Source organism: Aythya marila, assembly GCF_965140915.1.
Source record: "Aythya marila genome assembly, chromosome: 9".
NCBI lineage: Eukaryota > Metazoa > Chordata > Aves > Anseriformes > Anatidae > Aythya > Aythya marila.
The window spans coordinates 2,941,917-2,964,846 of record NC_139050.1 but is presented as its reverse complement, the minus strand read 5'-3'; the positions used below and the strand labels follow the sequence as shown (position 1 = coordinate 2,964,846).

The 22,930-nt window shown below is 38.3% G+C and overlaps 1 protein-coding gene across 9 annotated transcripts in view; it reads right to left on the bottom strand.

Annotated features, from left to right (window-relative positions):
• TRIP12 (thyroid hormone receptor interactor 12) overlaps positions 1 to 22,930 on the bottom strand; it is a 76,755-nt gene that overhangs the window by 18,201 nt on the left and 35,624 nt on the right. For 8 of the 9 annotated variants that reach the window (XM_082767082.1, XM_082767081.1, XM_082767086.1 and 5 more), the window contains 21 exons: positions 15,780 to 15,885; positions 14,886 to 15,022; positions 13,488 to 13,571; positions 12,014 to 12,109; positions 10,875 to 11,023; positions 9,173 to 9,208; positions 8,997 to 9,092; positions 8,505 to 8,597; positions 8,196 to 8,357; positions 7,371 to 7,439; positions 7,080 to 7,245; positions 6,240 to 6,357; positions 5,945 to 6,101; positions 5,470 to 5,623; positions 4,668 to 4,896; positions 3,880 to 3,998; positions 3,099 to 3,306; positions 2,146 to 2,246; positions 1,847 to 2,021; positions 1,153 to 1,294; positions 59 to 250 (listed from right to left, as the gene is read on the bottom strand). In XM_082767082.1, the coding sequence (XP_082623208.1) occupies positions 59 to 250; positions 1,153 to 1,294; positions 1,847 to 2,021; positions 2,146 to 2,246; positions 3,099 to 3,306; positions 3,880 to 3,998; positions 4,668 to 4,896; positions 5,470 to 5,623; positions 5,945 to 6,101; positions 6,240 to 6,357; positions 7,080 to 7,245; positions 7,371 to 7,439; positions 8,196 to 8,357; positions 8,505 to 8,597; positions 8,997 to 9,092; positions 9,173 to 9,208; positions 10,875 to 11,023; positions 12,014 to 12,109; positions 13,488 to 13,571; positions 14,886 to 15,022; positions 15,780 to 15,885 (2,789 nt within the window). The remainder of the gene's footprint in view (positions 1 to 58; positions 251 to 1,152; positions 1,295 to 1,846; positions 2,022 to 2,145; positions 2,247 to 3,098; positions 3,307 to 3,879; positions 3,999 to 4,667; positions 4,897 to 5,469; positions 5,624 to 5,944; positions 6,102 to 6,239; positions 6,358 to 7,079; positions 7,246 to 7,370; positions 7,440 to 8,195; positions 8,358 to 8,504; positions 8,598 to 8,996; positions 9,093 to 9,172; positions 9,209 to 10,874; positions 11,024 to 12,013; positions 12,110 to 13,487; positions 13,572 to 14,885; positions 15,023 to 15,779; positions 15,886 to 22,930) is intronic. The other variant, XM_082767087.1, reaches the window with a different exon arrangement.

Here is a 22,930-nt window from a genome sequence, read left to right as displayed (position 1 = left end):
GTATGTACAACTTAAGAGAAAGAAAGCTAAGAATGCCCAAGTAAACAATAAAACTTACTGGAGAGGAAAAAAATACGTGAAGAAATCTTTTTAATCTGATATCCCTGCTTACAGCATCTTTCTCACTTTTAGATGTCAAATAAAGCAGCAGTTGTTTCACAAATCCACTGTGCTGGATTTCAAATGAGGAGACGTCAGATTCCGAGACAATGCTACGGATTTCTACAAGGCACTCTGTTCCACCATCCACCTGAAAAAATATGAAGATATTTTACTACCCAAGTAATAAGGGATTAAGAAACACTCTCCTCCCACCACACAGAAGAGCTCTTACAGGGAAAAAGGTTTCTTTTTAGTAACTCAATAGAAGTCATGACTGAGAAAGTAAATTGAGGACAAGCAACTTCTCTGTTCAAAAGTATACATTAGAGGTAACTATATATACCACCACCACCCCCGGCTTTTAAAAGAAATGCAGGGTCTTATTTCTGTCTCCTGTAAACTAAAGATGAGCTCCAAACAAAATGCAAAGAAAAATAAATACTTGTACGGTACATCTGTGTGGAGAGAAGGAGGTGGTAAAGTTTCATATTCTAATGATTCCTTAGGTCAACCTAAGTCAACTGTTTAGTCTAAATCTTGAACTTGTAAAGTAGCTATTTGTCAAGGATCACAACTGCCTGACAAGCAAGGCTCAAATTCTTGAAATTCTACTACATTTGGCCCAACCTGTATTTCTTCTGTCCTTTCAGCTAAATACTACTAACCACTCCACAGCCCCTGCCTGAAGTTCTGACTACAAATTATGTTCTTCTGCAGGTAGAAAGTCAATCTCTAACACTTAACTGCAGAATTTTTGAATCAGAAAGAAAATGCTTGAAGTGATACATCACCAGGAACAAACAATACCACTGTTAACACAAGTCATTTATCATAAAAGATAATGTGTCAAAGGTTATATAGAAATTAAAAAAAAAAAAGAGCCACAAGTTTAAGAAACATTGCATCGTTGCTTAAAATAACGAAAACTACAGTTAAAATATTGGCCATATTGTTTAAGATGGCCAGCTTTCTTCTAGACCCACGGCCTCCTCTTAAGCACTTGTACTGCTTCAATTCCCACCCCTTTCAAACAAGTCTGTCACTTCTAACCTGGAGGTTGAGTTGTTCAGTTGCAGTGCAAAGTCTCTGTAAAACATTTAGTGCAGGATTGCTTCCGTCCATGTTTTCAGAACTAAAGTAACGGTCTACAAATTTATGGGCCTGCTCCTTAATCCAGCCCTTAATTTTTTCTCTGTAAAGAAGCATATACAAGTCATTTGGCCATACGCTTAGCATTTGCATATCTCAATATTACAAGTAACAACAACCAGACTACTTCTCTCCATGCCTAACAACAAGCATAGATAACAAGCCTTCCCTTTTATTCAAATGTAATAAAGACATTTTATGCTGATTACTTGTTGCACACATTTTTTCCCAATTCTCCAACTTTTCCCTAGTACATTACTATATGCTATGAAAATAAGTTACTTTTTCTTCCTAAAATTCTTATTAAAGACTGGGTCGGGAAGATCATCTAGTCCAAAGATCTAGCTCAAACCCCCCTCCCCCGTCATGCACAAAGCCATCTTTCACTAGATCAGGTTGCTCAAAGACCTGCCCAACCCAACCTTGAATACCCTGAGTGATGAATCCACAGTTTTTCATTCTTTTCCTAGAATTGTTTTTAACAGTGCTTACCCCCAAAATATCATTGATGTGCTACCTAATCACCTGATAGCTTTTAACAAAGTGGCTGCACCTAAAAATCATCTTCACAGTATGTGTATTTTGACTTGCATACCTGTTATTGGAAATTGTATCCTTGGAAGCAGCCCTTGCAAGACCACTTACTCCTGCTGTTCGTGCTGGTTCAATGTTATTACTGTTAGACTGTGTGCTTAATCTTCCCCATGTTTTAGGATTTAAACTTGCCAAGAAGGAAGATTTAGGAGATTGAGTAGTTGTAGGGCTTTTAGCTGTAGAAAGCAAAAAAAAATTCAGAGGATCTCCTAGAATCAATGTTTATTAGAGCTAGCACTGTTGACAGCTTATAAGCTTACTTTCAATTTAGGAGTTAGTGTCACATTATGCATATTTTACCTTGATTGTCTACTTTCTCATCATCTCTTGGAGGAGAGTATTTTGGTCTCCTTGGCCCTCGTTTTGGCAGTCTTTTTCTCTTTAGAACATCACTCAGTCGTCTGTCCAAATTTAAGAATAAAGTATCATGATTCCATCCGTCACATTCATAGGCATACCCATCCTTTCCATTCAAGATGCATCTACCAGATATATCCTCAAGGATATAAAAGGTTCCAATCCATAACAAGGGGGAAACAAGGGAAGAACAGACAGAGGGGGCCTCAACTCTAATTTAATGGGAAGGACAAAGTGATTACTCCATCGAGAAAGAAGGGACTTGGCTTGCTGTCACCCCTGGCAGTCAAATACAGACAGGAGTACCACTGAATAAAGACATTTGAATTCTGAGGAACTGTCATAACTGTTCATAACATGTCGTCATTCCTTTATTTGAATGCATTTAATACAAAATATACACAAATTATTGAACAAACAACAAAAGACACTTGACCTGCTTGCCCCTTATTATTAAGTTACGGATGACTCCTCCCTCCAGTCTCCAGCAGAAAGGAGCCACACACCATAGCTAGCACTTCTCTGAAAGAATCCTCTGAAAGAATCCCTGTCCTCAAGAGTTACATGAGACTACAGCTGTTGCTCTTGGCATTCTCCAGTCTCTCCCCAAAAAGCATGGATTGTTTCCTACCATTACATCATATGTATCAGGTCACTAGTTTTTGTTTGGTTGTGGTTTTTTGTTTCTTTGTTTTAATTGTTTGCTTTTTAAAGCATTTCATATGAAATGAGTTAGAGCTACTAATTGGTCACTTCAACCCCTCTTCATTTTACTAACTTGAGAGGAAAATACACAGCAAAATGCAGCTGATACTGTAGCAGCCCACATCAGTCAAGATTATTTTTTTTGAAGAGAAAAGATCAGATCATTTGTTCAGAAGAAATAGCACACTTACCCCTGTGGGCTCAGATCCAAAGAATCCTCCCGGCTGTGTTGTAGGCTGGGAGAGCCCAAATCTGCAGCTGCATTACTGGCAGCAGTGGCTGTTCCAGTACTTATTGTTGTAGTGGTACCCAGCGTTCCTGATCCATTAGTGCATACTTTTGGTGGGCTTGTTAGCAAAGCCTCTGACTCTGCTAAGTTTTTCACTTGGTGCATCACTCCTTCAAAAAAGAAGTAGTCTTTATGCTTGGGGGGTCTTTGGGGCTTTTTGAGGGGGAGGTTGGGGATTGTGTTTGCAGAGACAGAAATAGGTTTAACCTGTGGTTTGACTATTGCACCTTTTGCATGCGCACATATTTTAAAAGCAGATTAATTCTTTCTGAAAAAAAATTAACCTACATAGTTTAAAAAGAAAAGTGACAACAGCATTAACAGTGGCTAAAAAGTCATAGTAGCTTCAGACTCCCCACCTAAGATTCATTCATTTTGTCCAGTAAGACTACCCATGTAACTTCTGCTAGCCTTCTCCAGCCTAAACTTAAGTTCTCTAGCATCTAGTAAGCCTGTACAAACTTGTTTCAGATGTCAGAAAATACATGTGTCTCCTCCAGAGCCTTGGTCAGCTCCTCTCCAGTCATGAGGACAGCTTACATGGATTTGCCTTTATTGCGCTTGACAGATGAACTTGTTACAATTTGGGGAAAGGGGATTTGGACACACACCCTACCCCCAAAATACTAACTACAGAGGGAGGGGCACAGAGGGGTACAGGAGGGAAATAAAGAAAGGATTACCTTCTCTTCTGAAGTAAACGCTAAAAATGTCAGGTAGCTTTTGCATTAAGATTTCTGCCATCTGCAGGGCTCCAACTACTATCTTAAGGTCTTGACTTGACAGCATGGAGGCAATATGACTACAACAGATGATTTGTTAAAGTCAGGTTTGTCGTTTTTTAAAAAAAAAAAAAAAAAGAAAATCAAGCCAGTTCATCTTGCATACGCTCTCAGTATTAATCCAAAATAAGCAAATTTCACTGCACTTTCATAAGAGTTATAAGTAAAAGACAAAGTTCTTCTGCCACCTAAGTCACTTATGCCAAGTTTTTACATGTGGCACAAAGGAAAGTAGTTTAGTTTTTCAAAGGTGGTACAAAGTTTTTCAAAACAAGCAGTCAGTTTTCTAACTGCATCCTTTTGTCTACACCCCTATCCTAATAGTATAGCAAGTAGGGGATGTTTCATGAATAGAACTGAACTTTCCAGCATATTGCCTGAGAAGTCTGTTATTGTTCAGAATATTACCTCAAAATTCACCTTGCTACAGGCAAACTTTAGAAATTAGGAAAAACAGTAAGTAGTAATATTTGACATAACTAGTACACAGAACCATGTAAGTAATAAGAGTTTCTATTATGGAAGTCTACAGTCAGCCCTACTGCAAAATCTAAGATTAAAAAAGTCTTGAGAAGCTAGGCAGACCCAGCTTTGGGCAAACAAATAAAAGGATTTATAAAGATAAAAGATAAGTCAATTTGAGCTGTAAGATCCAAACTAGTTTCATTTACAATTTTTCATGAACCTACCTTGAAACAGCATGGTTTTTCAGCACATCCTTCAGAAGTTCAGCATCAGCAAAATAAATTATCCTAAGTATTGCTCTAAGGCACTTGTGTCTAACAGCAGGTCCAGCTGAAGAACTATATACTTCATAAAGGACACCAAACAATGTTTTAATAAAGGATTTTGCCAGTTCTGGGTCTTCTTTCATTAGTTGTGCTCGGGCATCATCCTTCTTCAAATCTGAATGTCCACCTGTGAGAAATTGTGCAACAAATCACTGCATAGTTCTTTGCATCTCTGCTCCGAAGTGCTTGTTTTTTGTTTGGTTTTTCTTTTTTGAAACTGAAAAAGTTTAGATCTTGAACTGAAAAGATATGCTAATCTAGTAAACAAGAGTCAAACTGATATCAAGAACACAGCTACAAATCCTCTTCTTCCAACAATGCCAAATTGTGTTTATTCCATTGTTATATATTTCTGTGCCATAGCAAAGTTTTTTGTTTGTTTTTGTGTTTTGTTTTTTTTTTTTTTAAACAAAAACAAAAAAAAAGTATGAACATTGTTTCATAAAACTCCAAGCCAGGAAGCCTCCCCGTCCCCCAATTTTTATGCATTTTCAGTCTGCTGAAAAGGAGGTTCATACGTTTAAAATAATGTATTTCAATTTGAATGGTTGTAAAGCTGTCTTCCAGTTATTCAAACTAGTTTGATGTTCCATAGGAACAAGAAATGTATCAAACAAGAAATGCATTGGCCAATAAATTGACTACTGTATACAGCATTAGTTAGATATATATAGCTGGATGTCTCGTAAGCTATACTTACTAGTGTTTGTATTGGCTAAAGGGTTTGGTTTCCGCTGAATGGCACGTGCTGTTCCAGTATCCTCATTTATTTGCTGCATAGAGTTAAAATCAATAGTATAGACACGCCCAAGTGTCGACAGGCTTATTTCATCCTCACCCACCTGATGAGCTGCCTAAAGACAAAGTAGAGTTTAAAGGTAAGAACAAACAAAGAAGAGTTTAAAGTTAAGAAAGCCTTAGCAAAAAAGGAATTCATACCAAAGTGGTGAGAGGCACAACACAGTAGCAAAAACCAGTGATGGACAGAAATACAATAAAAACAGTGATTAAGCATTCAACAGTTCCTCCATTACTGAATACCCAGTGCTACATTACAGCAGGATGTTTGAGAAATTCATGTGCTTCTTTCTCAAAAGATGTCTGGTTTCAAAACCACAAAGAAAAGCACTCAGTTCCCTATACGACTTTTAAAGAACATCACCACACAGATATACCTCTATTATTCGACTATCAATCCTGTTATAGGGATGCCAGAGACCCCTGTCATCTCGCCACTGCCATATTGCGCCATCGGTATTTTGTGCATTTCCTTTCTTCAGCATAGTATCGACAGCAAAGATCCCCTCTTTTGGCAGACAAGGCATCAGTTCACTGAAACGATCGTTAAAACAGCATTTTACTAGCAGTATACAATGAAGTCCATCTGAGCTGAATGCTCTTTGCCTTCATTTTAGAGTTACAGAATTTAACACCTTTACCAGATCCAAAAACTTAAAGTAGATAACTTACCAGATAAGAGAAGTAAGCTCATAAAGTTCTTGAGGACTTCGTGGAACAAGGTCAATTTGTTCTTGACAACTCCCATTTGAGGCTCCACAAAGGAGAAAGTGAAGAGTTTCTGCAATATCTGTAAAATTATTATTCAGATTGTTCACACTGGTATACAGACTCCAGCTTGTGTTGAATGCTATATAGAAGAAATAGTCACTGCCCTAAACAAACAGGCAGAATACAACGTAGGACAAAAAACATCTTTCTAGACATTACAAAATGTGTGTCTGTTCTCTGACATGGGGTTTGTGGGTTTTTCATTTCCACCCCCCACCTCCCACTTCTCCTTTAAGAGAAAGCAGTGAGTGGGGAATATCACTAAACACACAAGGCAGGGAAGAAAGCAGGGGAACATACAGGGCAGTTGAAGTTGCAAGTCAAATTTCACAAGATGAAAAGAAGGAACAGAGAGCAGACCAAAACAGCTACACAGCAGTTACTTTTCATTATGTTTTCCCTTTGAAAAAGCCCTTAAATCACATTTCCCCTACTTACTAAATATTAAATAATTATATAATTTGTGTTGAAATAAAAGCAACTTGCAGAGTTAATACAGACTCAGAAAAGATCAGGTGAGCATTGCAGTGACAACAGCTAGAAACAGGAAAGGGAGGTAGTGGGGGGAACAGAAAACAGAACAAATACTTTCAATGGGATTAACTAAAAGTTTTGTATCCCAGGAGCAGCACAGTAAGAAAGAAAAAGAACATATTTGTTTAATCAAGTGCTTAGAGTTCCATCCTAACCATAGGCACAATTTTAAGTAGGCCCCCAAGACACGAAAAACCAAGAACTCACTTTGCTTCATAAGTTGGACTGCAAGTGTCGGACAATTGGAGCACATTAAGGAAAACATGCGCACCACCATGATGAACATTCCTGAGCTCAGGATTGGAGGCGTCACTACCAAGAGTTGCTGGATATTTGTTAACAAGTCCTTGGAAGCAACCTGTTGGAGCAAGTTCTTCAGAAGAAAACAAAATCAAAAGCATTAATGCGATTTCAAAAGGTAATCCCTTATGACAGACAAAGGAAGGAAACAAACAAACCCACCCCACCTGCAGAAAAAAACAACACACACCCCCTTACCTCCTCATGCTGGAAGTTGTCCACTAGCCGTGCAAAACAGAGACAAGTGCTTTCAACAGACTTTTTGTCCTATTAAAAGAAAACATTAAGTATTTATTTGAATTAAACAATTTTAACTTTCATTAGACTAGGCTGTCATGAAGACATTCATAAAACAGCTCAAAAAGAACAGTCAGATGGTCTTTTTTCACCCTCTGCCAACTAAGCAGCATTGTTCAAATTTCTTTTGGTGCAATAGTCATTATGAGTGCCCATTTATTATCACAGCAGCATTACAGAATAGGCAGATCTTTAGAGTTCCGTGATTTAGAACCAACTACTTGAAACTATTGTGCAGGAATAAGTGTTGTTTTTTTCGCTTTTTTTTTTTTTTTTAAAAAGAGCGAAATTCATCCCCAAGGTCAAACCAGCAAACTAATCCTCACAGCATAACATTAATTGAAACTCAAGCTTTCCAGAAGTAGGAAAGAACCTTGCAACTCCTTTATTAGGAAAAAAAAGAACAGCATTACTACAAGATTTACTCTTATTGATGAGGCAACAAGTAAGGACAACAAAACCACAGTCAGTCATGCTCTCAGTTCAGGTACCTTACTTATCTCATTTTACAAAGTTAACATGGGCGTCGTGAATCCTTACAGCACAGTTAGAAAAACAAGAGCCTCATACGCACACCGAAGTATCACAGCTTGACAGTATAGAAGCTTTAAGGTAGTTAGCAGATTGCAAAGGCAAACAATACACAGTAAGAACTAGGTATCTGGAGGTAGCTTTATACTCCTTTCAGATCAAAGTGAAACTTTCTGCTTTGTAATAGCTTCTTACCTGATGGGTTAACCTTTGCGTAAGCAGTGGCAAAGAGTCTGCCACAAAGTGAAACTCATCAGGTGTTATACTCTGGCAGCAGTTGGCAGCGATAGCTAGTGCATTCCTCTGTGCATTTATACTGAAGAATTCCAGATAGAGCAAGCAGTCTGCCAACCCACCCTATAACAAAACAAAGAAATGGTTTTTACTCTCAGTAATACTAAAAGTTACTGAAACCGATTTTCTTGCTTCATCTTCACAGAGCTTTCAGACCACCCATGTGGGAATTGGTATGTCGAAGTAAAGGATGATTTCTTTCATACTTACTGCCTGCAGAATGGCTTTACTATGCCTGCGTGATAACATCTCCAGGGCTGTCAGCGCCTGCTCCGCCACATCAATGCACTGAATAACTTGCAACTAGAATAGAACAAGAATATTTGTAGATCAATTGTTAAATCGCTTTGTAAAGACAGTTTTCTTCATTAACGTTAGACTAAGACGTGCTAATGCAGCTACACTGCTAGCAGTAACCAAATTAAGTAATTGAAGGCCAGATCAGCTATGTAGCTACTCCTCACGTTATTAGTTTGTATAACTCAGTATCTTTGCAACACCAAAGTTTTCTGTGAATCAGAGAGTGCTTTTCATTAAGGATATGAATAAAGAGTAAACCCATCTTAAAAGCTTCTGATATGCTATGCAGCATCATATAAACTATGAAAGAAACTATTATATTGAGGGTAATCCTGAAGTTAAAACAGAAGTTAAGACAGAAACCCCTAAGATTTTTTCAATACTGTTTTGATTTCATGTTACCTTTTCCAAGAAGACAGGAATTGCATCAACCACTACAGCAGATGATCTAGGAAGTGCTTCCATCATGTATGTTAAGGCCCGACAAGCATGGTTCATCTATTAAATATATAGATTTGTTACAAGTTCAGCTGATACACTTGTTCAAAAACGTTTCTTAAGAATTACAGATTACTTACTATGTCAAAGTTGTGCTCCATCTGCAGCAATGTTATCTGTTCAAAAAAAGATTCTTAACTTAGTAAAGAGTATAAAGATCTCAACATAACAAACACAAATCTATATTGTAGCTTTTGACTCGGGGCTTTGAATTTCAGTAGAAGTTACAAGAGTCACTACCTATTCTTGATCTACTACAGAATTAGCAAGACAAAGTTTAGCTTCATGAGACAAAGTTTAGCAAAATGTGCCCTCAAAAACAGATAATGCTTTTTAAGTATACGTGTATATATACACACACACTCCACCTAACATACATACATAACCATGCATAGCCATGCATAGTTTTAGACTATGGTTTACACAATATTAATTGAAATACATCATATGAATCATATGAATCAGCATAGGTGGTGGTGGGTTTTCTGTCTTGTTTTAAATATACAAGTATACACCAGTTGTACAGATTTTGCTGCAACATAAAAGCACAATCACTTAAATGTAAATTAACCCATGAGACAGCTGTGGAAGAAGTTTCACGTTTTTCCTATACATCATTCTCTTGGCTCACACCTGCCTCCAGGCATGGAAGAACCACATCCATCCTGAAAATTATCTGATGGTTACAGAATTGGATTTTCTATATTCTCTTAAAGCACTTCCATTTGTTCTGACCATAGTATCCAGAGGCATACAATAACCTTACGTTGAAGTAAGTGCACTGTCTTCAAAACCATCTATCAGACCTTATCTCACAATGCGGGCAGACTTGACAATTTTCTCTTTAAACATGTAATGAGCTTTTTTTTCCTAAGCATTTTTAGTGGTTTTTGTTTAAAAGTTTGCTGTTCTACTTCTGTATACTTTTGACTACTTGCTGCAGTTTGCATTTCAACATAAAATTTAAGTCCTTCTAAGCAGCAACTACCTTACTGACAACATGTGCAGCAAGGACTTTTTCCACTGACATTTACCAATTCTTACCAGAGGAGAAAGACTTAATGGCAAGCAGACTCTGTTAAACTGCAACTTAAAGGCTATTTACTGGAATCACAAAGTTCTGGGGGCTGTTTTTCTGAAGAAATACCCAACAATACACATACTACAGCCTGAAGGCTATGCAAATAAGAAGGGAGAATAGGAACTGTTCCTGGAAGTATTTTAAATTTTAGGCCCACTAATCCTCATCAATTCTAAAAAAAATACTGACTAGTGAGGCCCAGTATAGCATAACTTATTTAGGAAAAAAAACTGATGCTAAAAAGCAGATCAGGAAAAAGTAGATCATAGAGCAAGAACAGACAGTATTTGCAGCACCTAATGCAAGCAAGCTATGGAAGAAAAGTAAACTACATGCCACCTGTTTTTTTTTGTTAGTACTTTAGTATAATTAGTAACACATTACACACTCATTCCTTAGACCATCAAAACACATCCCCTTCATATATTTGCAGGAACACAAGAAAGTGATATCTTTTATATACCCATTCAAGTTATTAGCTCTAAGAGATAAAGAGTTACATTATTAGAACTGTGCACAAAAATGAACTCCATACTAAAAAGAGAAGAAAGAAATGACACATTGATAATTCCAGTGTTAGTTCTATGTGCAAGCTAACGTCAAAGGCATTTGTTGTTCCATTTTAAATACTTCATTTAAGCAAGATATTAAGTGAAATATTTTATCTTCCAACAGAAACACAGTTTTTTGTTTGTTTTTACCAAAGCTGGTACAACACTCTTGACTGGAAATCCTCCTAATGTTTCTTCATTTCCCATGACCAACAGCTGGCACATCTCAATCACTGCCTGTAGTTGCTGACTTTCATCAGTGGCTTGCAGACCTTGTAAAAGCTGTTGGGCTTTAGAACCTATATATCCAGAAAAAAAAAAAAAGATTAGGAAAGAAGATATTAGAGAATTTAAGTGTTCAGTGCAGTTGTTACGCTATATTTCTGCCAGAGTGGAAGACGAGAGACAGTTTGTCTTCCTCTGCATTTGTAGTTTCACTTCCTTTCCCTGCCATAAAAAGGGGGAGGGAAAGAGAAATGAAATCTCACTCTTAGCTGGCCTTCCAGTGCAGACTGGTCACAGCTCAGGGAGTTCACCACACTGCTCACCATAGCCATCTTTGCCAACCTACAGTGGGTGACAGAACCCATACCACTCCACCTTTATAAAGTAAAGGACGTTTCAGTATACCCACTAGATAATACAGCACGTAGAGTATCCATTAGACCCCATCTTCTTCTTGGCAGGCAGTGTTACAGGCTGTCTTTGGCTCTCCTGAAAGCCAAACCAGCTGGGACTAGAAGGTACACATCTTAGCCAGCTGCATAATGCAGATATGGTGGAACAAGACTAAGAGCTCATGTTCTCACTGACATAGTCTGAGAACTAAGTCCCTTTTGAAGCTCTGAACAAGGCACCATAAAACTGTTAGGTTGTATTGGTTCTAAAGCTAGCTTAAGCTCTTGTTTAAAGCTAGCAAAAAACCCAAGGGGGTTCAGAGGTCTTCTGCTAAGCAGCCCATCATGCAAGAGAAAAAGATAATGAAGGGGTGAAAAGGCAAGAACCCTCCCTTCCCCACCTAGAAGGGAACATCAAGGTTTAAAAAAAAAAAAAAAAAAAAAAAGAGAAAAGAAAAGAAAGGAAACATGGCTAAAGCAAATTTCTCTTCCTTACAGGAAGAAAAACTCATTAATGCTGCTGACCAGTGGTCTAGCACTCATGACATACAAATCTCCAACATGGAAAATATAAATTATGTAGCTAACACAAATACTAGAATGTACTAGTGGCTGAATTCTACTCGTCTGGAAGTGGAAAGAATCAAGTCAAATTAGACAAACTTGGCTTACTAGCTCCACTTCCAATTGTCCTGTGGAAGAGCTGCGACATCCGAGGACCAAGAGGGCCAAACAGGTGAGGAGGAAGACCCCTAGCCTCTAATAGAGCTAAAAGCAAACAGAGGATAACAGCCATTGTCAAAGCTTCTACATATATTTTAAAAAGCTTAAATTCCATGAAGCTATAATTTAAGACTACTAGAATCTTGATACTTTAGGAAAGAAGAGTTAGGATTAGATGACTGTAGTTACTTCAGTTTCAAACACACCAAAAAGATGACCCTTAAGGAACAAATAGGTCATTTTTATACGCAGAGCATTAATGCCCCTTAAGAAGTCACCCACCAAGTTTTCAAAGCTTTATATTTTACAGAAGAAATCTGGTCTACTACATTAACGTTGTAAGTTTAGATCTAAAATAGCAGATACATAGGCTGTAATTTCAAACCTGAACTCAAGCTACACAAAACTGGCTAAACTTATCTTCACACGTTCAGGACTCAAGTAGCATTATTAATCTGAGGAGAGGACACAAGTTTCACAGCTTTACTTCCTGATGAATAGGAAGGCAAGATCTCTGCTAAAAATTAGCATTTTTTAAATAACACTTTTCAGTAGTCCTAAACTAGACTAAGTGGGTGATTCCAATTTTTACGGTAGCAAGCATGACCACTTTTGATCAACACAAATACTGATCAATAATAATAAAAAATTAGTTCAACATTCCTAATGCATACCTATGCTTACTGGGGGCTATAAGCAAGTGAACTGATACTGACATAGCACTCACTTCCACATTAGTGATCCAGATTTACCAAATCTGTCATTTGCAAGGAAAATTACCATCACAGAACTCCTTGCACAGTAGTGACAAAATTGTTAGAAGAGCTGCAGGACATAAACACTGAGTTTGTACCTTCCTGTGTTTCAGATGAGAGACCTGAATTCTTCTATAACTAAAGCATGAAAGCAAGCATTTTTAAGAACATTTAGACTTTGATCAAAGCTTGTAGTTATATGGCTATCAATGACAAGGACAAAAGAAGTTATCCAGAATCAGGTAGATTAACAGCAGACCTAATCCAGCCTGTCAACTGGAAACGTATTCTTGCAAAAAAACATTCTCATACTTCCAACGATAGCCTACACACTTCATAGGACTCAGTTCTCAATTCTCCTCCTCCCTCCCAACCCCTATCTCCACCTGAAAAAAAAAAATCAATAGCAATGTATTACACACCATGGAAACATATAAGGACACTAACCAATCCCTACAGACATTAGTTCCAAATTCTCACATCTTCAGTGAATTAAAGCTTGCAGTGTCACAGTTCATGAAAACTACAGTAAGCAAAGCAACACATTCACAGACGTAGAAACAAGATTCAGCCTCCCCGCATTATATAACACAGGACGTGGGGCAGTACAGCTATTCACAGGCTGCAAACAAAAATAATAAATTGCAAATTAATTATAGCTTTTATACCTTGTAGTCTTCCCATTTCAGAGTCATCTGACTCACTTTCTCCAGATGTTGTCATACCTACAGCTCCAGCAACAGAACTAGAAGCTGAAAGAAATAAAATAGATTAACATGAGTTGAAGCACCTACAGAACTACAAAATTTGCATCGACTCCACCATCAAAAAAAGCATCCACCATCAGAAAGTGCTGTGCATTTAATACTGCCACCACACTTGTACAATTGTCACTTCAATTAGACCAATGTCAGTCTAGAGATCAGCCTTTCCAAAAACTAACAGAAAGGCTATACCAACACAAGATTATGAAAGAAGTCAGATCAGCAAATAACATTTCATGTGTATTTCATAGAATCATTCAGGTTGGAAAAGACCTCTAAGATCATCTAGTCCAACCTTTATCCTAGTACTGAAGTCCACCATTGAACTATGTATTTCTTAAAGACCTCCAGGGATGGGGACTCAGCCACTTCCCTGGGCAGCCTACTCCAATGCTGCACAACTCCTTCAGTAAAGGCGCTCCTTCTAATATCCAACCTAAACCTCCCCAGTGCAACTTGAGGCCATTTCCCATTGTCTGATCACTTGGTGCTTGGGAGAAAAGCCTGATCCCTACCTCATTACAACCCTCTTTAAGGAAACTCTAAATAAGGTCTTCCCTAAGCCTTATTTTCTCCAAACTAAATAATCCTAGCCCCCTTTTCTAGACCCTTCACCAGCTTCATTGCTCTTCTTTGGACACAGTTGCCTGCATTCTTAGTAATTTTATTCTCTTGTTATGCTGCCCTTCAATCCAGTTCATTTTGACTTTTATTAGCAATGTAGCTAATTTTAAAAACACAGACATTTTGAGTTTTTCTACCACCCAGCATAATTGTTGGAAAGCTCCTTCAGAATCACTGTTGATTAGGACCAGGTGATAAAATTAAGTACCATTTAACAGAACTGCATAAACAGGAGTACATGTATTAATTAACCCAAAGACAAACTTCTCCAATACAGAGAGGCTTGCAGTTTCAACAGAAAACATACAAAATATTTTCCAGTAGTTATTAAAGAACTCTCACAGATAAATACTTGTCTTCTATATTCTGAACAGTTTGGCATCTCTTCAGTCAGCAGCACAGTCATTTATGTAGCATTAACTGAAATCAGTTTTCAGGCTTATTTTTTTTTTTTTTTTTAAAGTGTACTTGATTGGAAATAGGTTGGAGACTATGAAGTAGCATAACTGAAGCTTGTACCAGATGTCCAAGAGATCAGATTCAGTTAAGGTCCCTCTCATTCAAAATGTTCCAGAAGCTGTACCAACTTAAATCATAACTTCCTCCCAGAACTTAATCCACGTAAGAAGTTCGTATCCACATGTATACTGAAACACTGCAACTGGTATCTCTTTTTACCTGCAGCTCCCTGGGGAGCCTCATCAGTACGCGCAGCTGAAGAGTTAACTCCATCCTGGTTGTTGTCAGGATCAGCCATCTTCTCCTGTCGGCGAGCTTCAGCTGCTCCTCTTTTGCCCAGGCCAGAGCCCCGCCGACTAAAGATTTGAAAAAACAAACGTTTGGGAATTTAAAAATAGTCAAAATTATCACAATTAAAGTGACTTAATTACAAACCAAGTAACTGATTTGTACGCATCTGAAAAGAAGTTTGATGCCTGAGTATTCATCTTTAAAAAAAAGAAGTTCTGAACTACTCAAAGTACAAAACTCTGACATTGAGCTTGATTTTCAATAGCAGATCAAGTTTAAAGGCATTGGCCTTTCTAAATCTGCTTTTTTCAACATTACTATTGTCACTACTAAAAATATACATATGCTTATGATGTAAGGCATCAAATTCAAGTGCATAACTGACGACAGGAACAGACCTCAGGCATATCAAGTACTTCAATATCCACCATACCAGTTGTTCAGATGCAGCTATTGACAAACTGATTGGTACAGTATTAAAACAGACACCCGTGTGGCACCATACGGTCTTTTATTTTTCAAAGTTGTCATTGATTTTATTATTCATAACAGAGAAGTTTAGAACTCTATCTTTTTAAACACAGCCTTTGTAAGAAAAGGATTATTTAAATTTGTGACATTGCCTTTGGGTACTTCCTCCCCTCCTTCCTCAATAAGTACCTCAGCTACAGGAGTTGTAATAGTGCCAAACTCCATGCATTATCCATGACATTAGTATACAGGGTGACCCTGCAAGCCTGAAAAACTGCAGCTCTTTCTGCAATAGCCATGAAAGATAAATACCCATCCACAGCAGTAATCACATCTTGTTTTAAGTTTTACCTGGTACTAGCACAGGAGCCCGTGGTCTTTTGCCGTGTGCTCCGCCGCAAACTGGGGAGCTCAGCAGGTGGTGATTCACTGCGCTTCTTGGTGGATTTTCTTAGGCCTATGTAATATTTAAGGGATTGAGAGTAAGTCAGTCTTTAAATACATAGCAGCTCTACAAAGTGAAACAGGACAGCTTCTACATAACTACAGGAAGTCTACAACAGCTTTTTGTCACCTTACACTGATCTGCTATTCCACTGAAAGAAAGGCTTAAAAACTTATTTTTACTCATTTATTTTTTGTACCAAACTCCGAATTGTTACTCAGACACCTTTTTGTAACCCATATGCTCCAGTTACACAGGAGCTTGTAGGCCTCCTCATGCTCAACAAATACTGTAAGATACATTATTTCCATGTGTTTATGTTCAAAACACCTAAAACAAAAATGATTTAGCTTTAGAGCATAGAGAAAAAGAAACCACAGTGTGTTTGGGGGGGGATATCTGTTTTGCCCCTACCCCTTAGGTAAACGTGTGCAGCATTAACTTAGCCACAATCACTAGACAAATCTTAACTTTTAGTCACAAGCAGTTCGATCTACATTAGTATGGCTTAACAATAACTGCCTTAAAACCAAATGAGACTCCCCCACCCTCCAGAAGTCAAGCACTGCCAACATTGAGATCTGCAATGTTTTGTGTGTGTTTTTGTTTTAACTACATCCCTTCAAACCCTATCACTGCTGTAATGTCTTCCTTTAGGCAAATAACCAAGAATATTTTCACAACTCTGGGGAACGAATTGAGTTTTTAATTTAGAAGTATTTGCACTGTTGAAGACTAACACAGCTGATATTAATTTGCTCTTGTTTATGAGGAAATAATTAGAGCACTGCTCCCTCTACTGGCAACACAGCAGAAACAGAACACATTTAAGCATGAACTGTATTTTAGCACAGTACCTATCAAACTGGCTTCTGCTAATTATTCCTAAAAAAAAATCCAGGAATATTGTCATACTTAAGAATGAAGCAACTATGTAACTATGTAAGTCTTGATAGAATACTTAACAGAAAAGGGAATGTAATCCGAAAAGTTATTACTGACCTAGTCAATAGTCTGTCCCCTGGACACTACACCATATTTGATCCAGGAACACATTAACTGCATACAGCATTAAGTTCCATGCAGATTAAGGTTAACCTGATATTCCTGTGTTTACCATACACCTGGCTTATTAACCCCAGAAACTTGGCAACCTAAGAAAACAAGCGACTGTACCTAACAGCTACTGCAAACTGAGCTGAAACAAGGCAGCCACCTGGATTTTCAGTCTGTACACACAGATTATGCTTTTTTTTTTTTAATATATTTTACTTTTTTTTTTAAAAAAAATACTCCTAAAGCAGTGGCACTTTTACTATGCATGGTTGCAAACCAACAGCTTAGGTTGAAGTTGCTAAAACAGAAGCAGTTAATGAATCCAGCCCTATTTACATCCAGTAAATTACTTGCCTTGTTTGTGGTAGGGAAGGAAGGGGGAGTGCTGGAGAGAAGACAAGAGCAGTTTGAAACAGCTGCTGCAGGATCCTATGCCACAGCTATCTATGTTTCAAGTCCTATAAATGCAGATTCAACAAAACTCCTCTCATAGCTGACTATTTTACATTAAAAAATGCATGCATTAAGTATAATAGCACTACATTTGACCACAACAGCCACTCTAGGAGTTCATAGCTACAGATTAGCTCATTAGCTACAGATACCAAATAGTCTACTTCTCCATGTAACATCGTGATGAGATTCTAAAAATGAGGTGTACTTTTGCTTTACATTTGTATCAGAGATTAACTTTATGTCCACTGGAAAAATAAACACTTGAGCTCCTCACATCAGAAGGTCAGCTGCTGCTTGAAATCTGCGGGTTCTCTGTTTCAAGTGGTCAGCCCTAAGCATGAGGTTTGTTCTTAGCAGATTCGCAATAGGCAGATCAACGACAGACACCACCTTCACTGAAAATGAAGTGAAACGGACTTAGCATAAATCCTGTCTTAACATAAGCTAAGGGCAGCGGTTTCACAAGGCAGCAGAGTTAAACAGCCTGCTGCTGTGTCTAACAGTGTGGTTCTGCTCACTCATGCCTTACTACCCTGACCCAAGGCCGAGGTGCCCAGCACACACTCTGCACACCTTCCTCTTGGTCGCTCTCTGTCAGACCAGTGAGCTGAGCTAGCGGGACAGGGATCAGCTGAGCACAGCCACCACGAAACACGATGGCAATGAAGCTGTAGAGGGGATTGCCCTTGTCCATAAGAAGCACTCAATTAGTTGAGCCATCGCTTTAAACCAAATTACCTCAGTAAGGTTCTGGAGAACATAGAGCTTCCCGTTATTGCCTGCTGGATGAGCTGCAGAACACATCATAGGCTGAGCACCCAGAAAGCTGAGTTCATTTTCTCCTGCTACTCATTGAGTGCTCTGCTCATCACATCTTTTTGCACGTTTCTTTCTTCCCAAATCTTTTCTTCTACACATCTACCATGGCACTTGCATGCATCTACCTCCCTCTAGTCATTTCCCAGGCTAAAAAGGAAGTGACAAATGATTTCTCTGAACTTGTTCCCTTCCTGCTGTCTGTAGCCACTCTCTGCCTTTAAAGTTCATCGTTTAAGAATGCTAAGTCAGTCTTACCTCTTGCATATTTTGGGAAATCCTTCGAGTCTTTCCAGCACAAGTTCAGGACTGCTAGCTCCTTCAGCACAGGACCTTTTTCCCTCACACTTTCAGATTTAACCCTCCCCTGAACATCCTGCTAGCAGGCCTCCTGCCTGGGAGTTAGTCCTGCACCTACGGGAGTCACAGGATGAAAACAGCCCCAAGCCTTCACTGGCAAGCAGGGTACAACCTATATCCATGTAGATGGAATAAACGATCGCTATGGCTGTCTGCCCAAGGAAAGCACCAGTCATGCTGTCACAGACAGCAAGGGCTTTCAGGTGAACTAGTTTCATGTTCATCTCCAGAAGTTAACTCTGTCTGTTACAGGGGTGGCGCTGACTGAGCAACCCTGTAAGATCCATTTCAAAGAGCTAGGAGATGTCCACATGTGACACACCTTCGAAAAAAATAGGTTTAAGCAGTTCATATTAGGCAACTACAGAAGTTTCAAGATGGAAGCTTTAGAATTGAAGCAGAGCCCTAGGTTTCCCTATGGCAAGCAGATAAATTGCTCATGCCATGACATCATCTTATTTGCATGCCAAACACGCATGTTAATGAGTCTGAAGGAAAAGAGAACCAAACAGGCTAAACCTGAAACACTGTAGCCTTACCAAAATAAAATGTAAAAAAAAAAAAAATGTGAAGATGTTCTTCAGATTATTATTTTTTTTTTTTTTAAGTCTGTTTACTGGTCAGCATTTTTTACAGGCATTTTTGCTGTATGAAAGAAACAAGTTCTGAAAGCAGCCATACTACATTTACTTATTTTAACAGCCTGAGTGTATTACATAAGCCAAAACCAAGTCAGATTTTCAAAGTATATAACCCCAAACACCATTTGTTGGCAGTTCAGAAAGATAATCAATAGAGATTTACTTCTTAGGGCTGTAAATTTACATTTTAGATTGGCTCCTGCGTTGAGCTGCTTTCTAGCTCAAGCAATAAAGGTGGGGTAAAAACACCATTGGCAGGGGAAGGCACCTACTGTCTCTCTAACATGCCACTGTGCCCCTCAATACCAACCCAGACATCCTCAGCTGTTAACTAGAACCCCACAGAGCCCATCACCACAACTATAACCATCTCTTACCTAGTCAGTTTATTTCCTTAATGCAACATACAGGCACTACAGGCCAGCATTGCCACCTACCATTGCAAATAAACTAATTCAGAGCTATTTTCAGACTTCCCCTCACCCCTGCCCATCCCCTTTCAAGTCAGGAGTTACACCACCACCATGCTCTGTGTTCACCTTTATCTGGCTTTTCACATCAGCCTTCTCTTCTCAGCCCCCCAAATCTTCAAGTACTAGGTTGAGGATTCTCATTTATGGATAGCTACTCCAGGTCACCCTGCTCTCAGCATCATCCCAGCCATCACTGACAGCTTCTTCCTACTTAAAAGGTAAGACCCCATACAAAGAGAGGCAGAGATTTCCCCTGATAATAGAAGCATGAATAACTATAAAAAAAAAAAAAAAAGCTTAAGTCATTTGACACAATTTGCAACATTCCAAAATTTCTAAAAGTTATAGTGCTTGAAAGGACATGAAAATAGTCAAATCAAGAGCAAAACTAAAAATTTGCCTTTTTTAACCAAAATATTTAGCTGCAGAACAAGAGGTGGAAGCCTTCAGTCTATTTTGATTTTTCCAGTGAACTTCCTAGTCTTTATTCAGTAATGCCACTGACTCAGTTACCCTTGCAACACACAACTGCTATGTATCTAGCTGAAATCTCTGAAAGTCAGCTTGGCTGCATTTAATGCCCATTACTTATCCAGTGAGGACAGAACAAGAAACCTGAGGGTTGTCTCCTCCAGTATGTGGGAGGCTCCTGCAAAGATGGCAATCACATCTCTCCTCATCCTTCTCTTCCATAGGGTAAGCCACCTCAGCTCTTCTGGTTTTTCCTTCAAAGATCACAACCACTAATAATAATTCTTGTACTTGAAACTACTTTAAACTGAACCATGTCATTCTTTGACTGCAATATCCAGAGATGAACAGCACTGTATTTACACAGACATGGCTGACCACATCGGCCAGTCACAATAATCTCCCCTCTCATCCCAGACCATTCTTCAGAGAACCACTCCCCCACCAGCATTTTTCCTGACTTCTTCCATGGCTGTTTATTTTACACTAGTTCTATCAGCCCTAGTTCAATTTTTAAACAGTTCTTTCATATTATACCTTTATACAAATCTACTGAGTTTCAGCTTCTACTAAGAGAACTACCATGACTTCTAAGTACATTTCTCCAGAGGGGAGTACACCACAGTTTGATCTAGATCACCATTTGCTTTACTGCTTTAGAAGGCCTTAGGGTTGTTATTTGTGTGAGATACCAGCTACTCCTGCTCCCTTATCCTCCAAAGGTATTAGCTTACCAGAGAAAATAAGTTTGACCTGACCCCTCCTTCCTTAAAAACCTACCCTTGTGATTTCTTATTTCTTAATATTTTCTTGACATTTCTCAACATTATTCAAAATGTGTATCTTGTTGAAATATTTCAAACTTGTACCAGTATTTTCTAGTTAGTGAAGCTGTATAACAGCCAAGTATTAACTTATCCATTTAAGAAATAATTACTATTGATTCCCAGATTATTTCAATTTGTTGTCAGAGCTTTAATGCACTATTCAAAAAGCTAAGACTATTTGAAAATACAAATATTAGCACTCTCCATCTATTCTAGATGGAGTTCTTACATCTTAGTGATATTTAGCATAATCATACTCCAGTGATATTCAATAATAGCTATTCAATTAAGTTTTGTTGTAATCCAAACAGATTACACATTTTAGACTTCCCAATATCACATCTTTCCTCCTCAAACTGGGATGCTACCTAGAGAAAGCAACTTTCTTTAAACTAAAACGGAGTCTAGAAATTCTTACTATGTTTTGTAACCCTTAACACTGACTTTTTAAGTATACATATTTACAGTCTATACCAACTTGGTTTTCTGTCATTACTTGAATATCTTAGTTCTACTTACGTTTATCTTATGCCAAAGCTGACTTTCAGGTCACAAAAGAACTAAAGCTAGTCAAGCTGGCTTTCTCAGTACATTCTTTGAGATAATTTAAGCTTGTATTCTCAATGTTGTTTTTCAAGCTACTCCACAACCCCACCACCGCAGGTTGTGCTATCCCACCTTTCTCACTCCATGCTGAAGGGTTATAAGCAGTCATATAAATTACCTTCTGCCTTCACCTTTTTGTGTTCACATAGAAATACATTCTTTCACCTCCCTGTTGCTTTTCTCCTTTGTCAAAGAGTTGCCCATAACTAAAAGGCAGGCTTCATTAAGAGCTAACTTGATGGTCAGTCAGTCTTGTCCAATTCCTACCCATTCCTTCATCTCATTATCCTGGGGAAATTCAGTTTTCCCCCTCAGGAGCCCACCAAACAGTGGAGTCTTGAATCAGGTACACGTAAAGTCTTGCCATAAGAGAGCAGCCCCTCTCCCCTTCCCCAATGCCATCCTTCCCCAACTAGGTTAGGTCATTCTAGAATCAATACTCCAGTCATGCAAGTTATCCAAAACAAGCCTGTTAGGTCAATTAAATCTATTTTGATTACACAGGAAGCCATCCAGTTCCTCTTGTTTATTTCACATATTTCCTGCATTAGTATTAGCTATAGACATGCCCTAGTTGGGACATGCTACTCATGATCATGCCTAGGTAAATGTGCAACAGTTACCAGGCTTAGGAATCCAACCTATTAAAACAAGTTTTATAGAATATATGCTATGAAAAAAGCATTTGAAGTTTATTATGCTGCCTTGGTGTACCATGTTTTTCAAGCAAACAGAGCTCTAAGCATAACCGCGCACTAATGAGCAGCGGCTCTGGCTTAGAAACAGCCTAAATCCTTATCAGAATATACAAGAAAGGTACCTACTACTCCAATTCAGCACTAGGGAGGACATGTTTTATAAGAACAATTTAAAAGATAAAGTAATTCACATGCCAGTCACTATGTATACCAGTTTTAAAGTTTAAAATATTATTGATCTTAGACTAACATGAGAAACTGGCACCATAAAAAAAGTAGCAAACCTAACCTGAAAAAAGAAACCACAAGTTAGATAACTTGTTTAACAGTGAGTATCACTCCCAGTCAGGGCACAGAGTTAAAGGAAATGAAAAAAGAAGTTAAAACAGAACAAGTAAACGTTAGAAAACTTCATTTTGTATGTCCCATGACAATGATATGCAAGTATCTTGTATAAATTTTAAAAATTGACATGCAAGATAGAGAAGTATCTTAGGCCTACAGAACAGACGGCGTACTTTTGCTTTATCTAAATCATTTGCTATATATATAGCAATATACACATATAGATAAAACAAATGATATAGATATATCTAAGTGGTTTCAGTCACAACTTTACCTAAAAGCTCAGTAGAATAAAATAATTTCTCTTT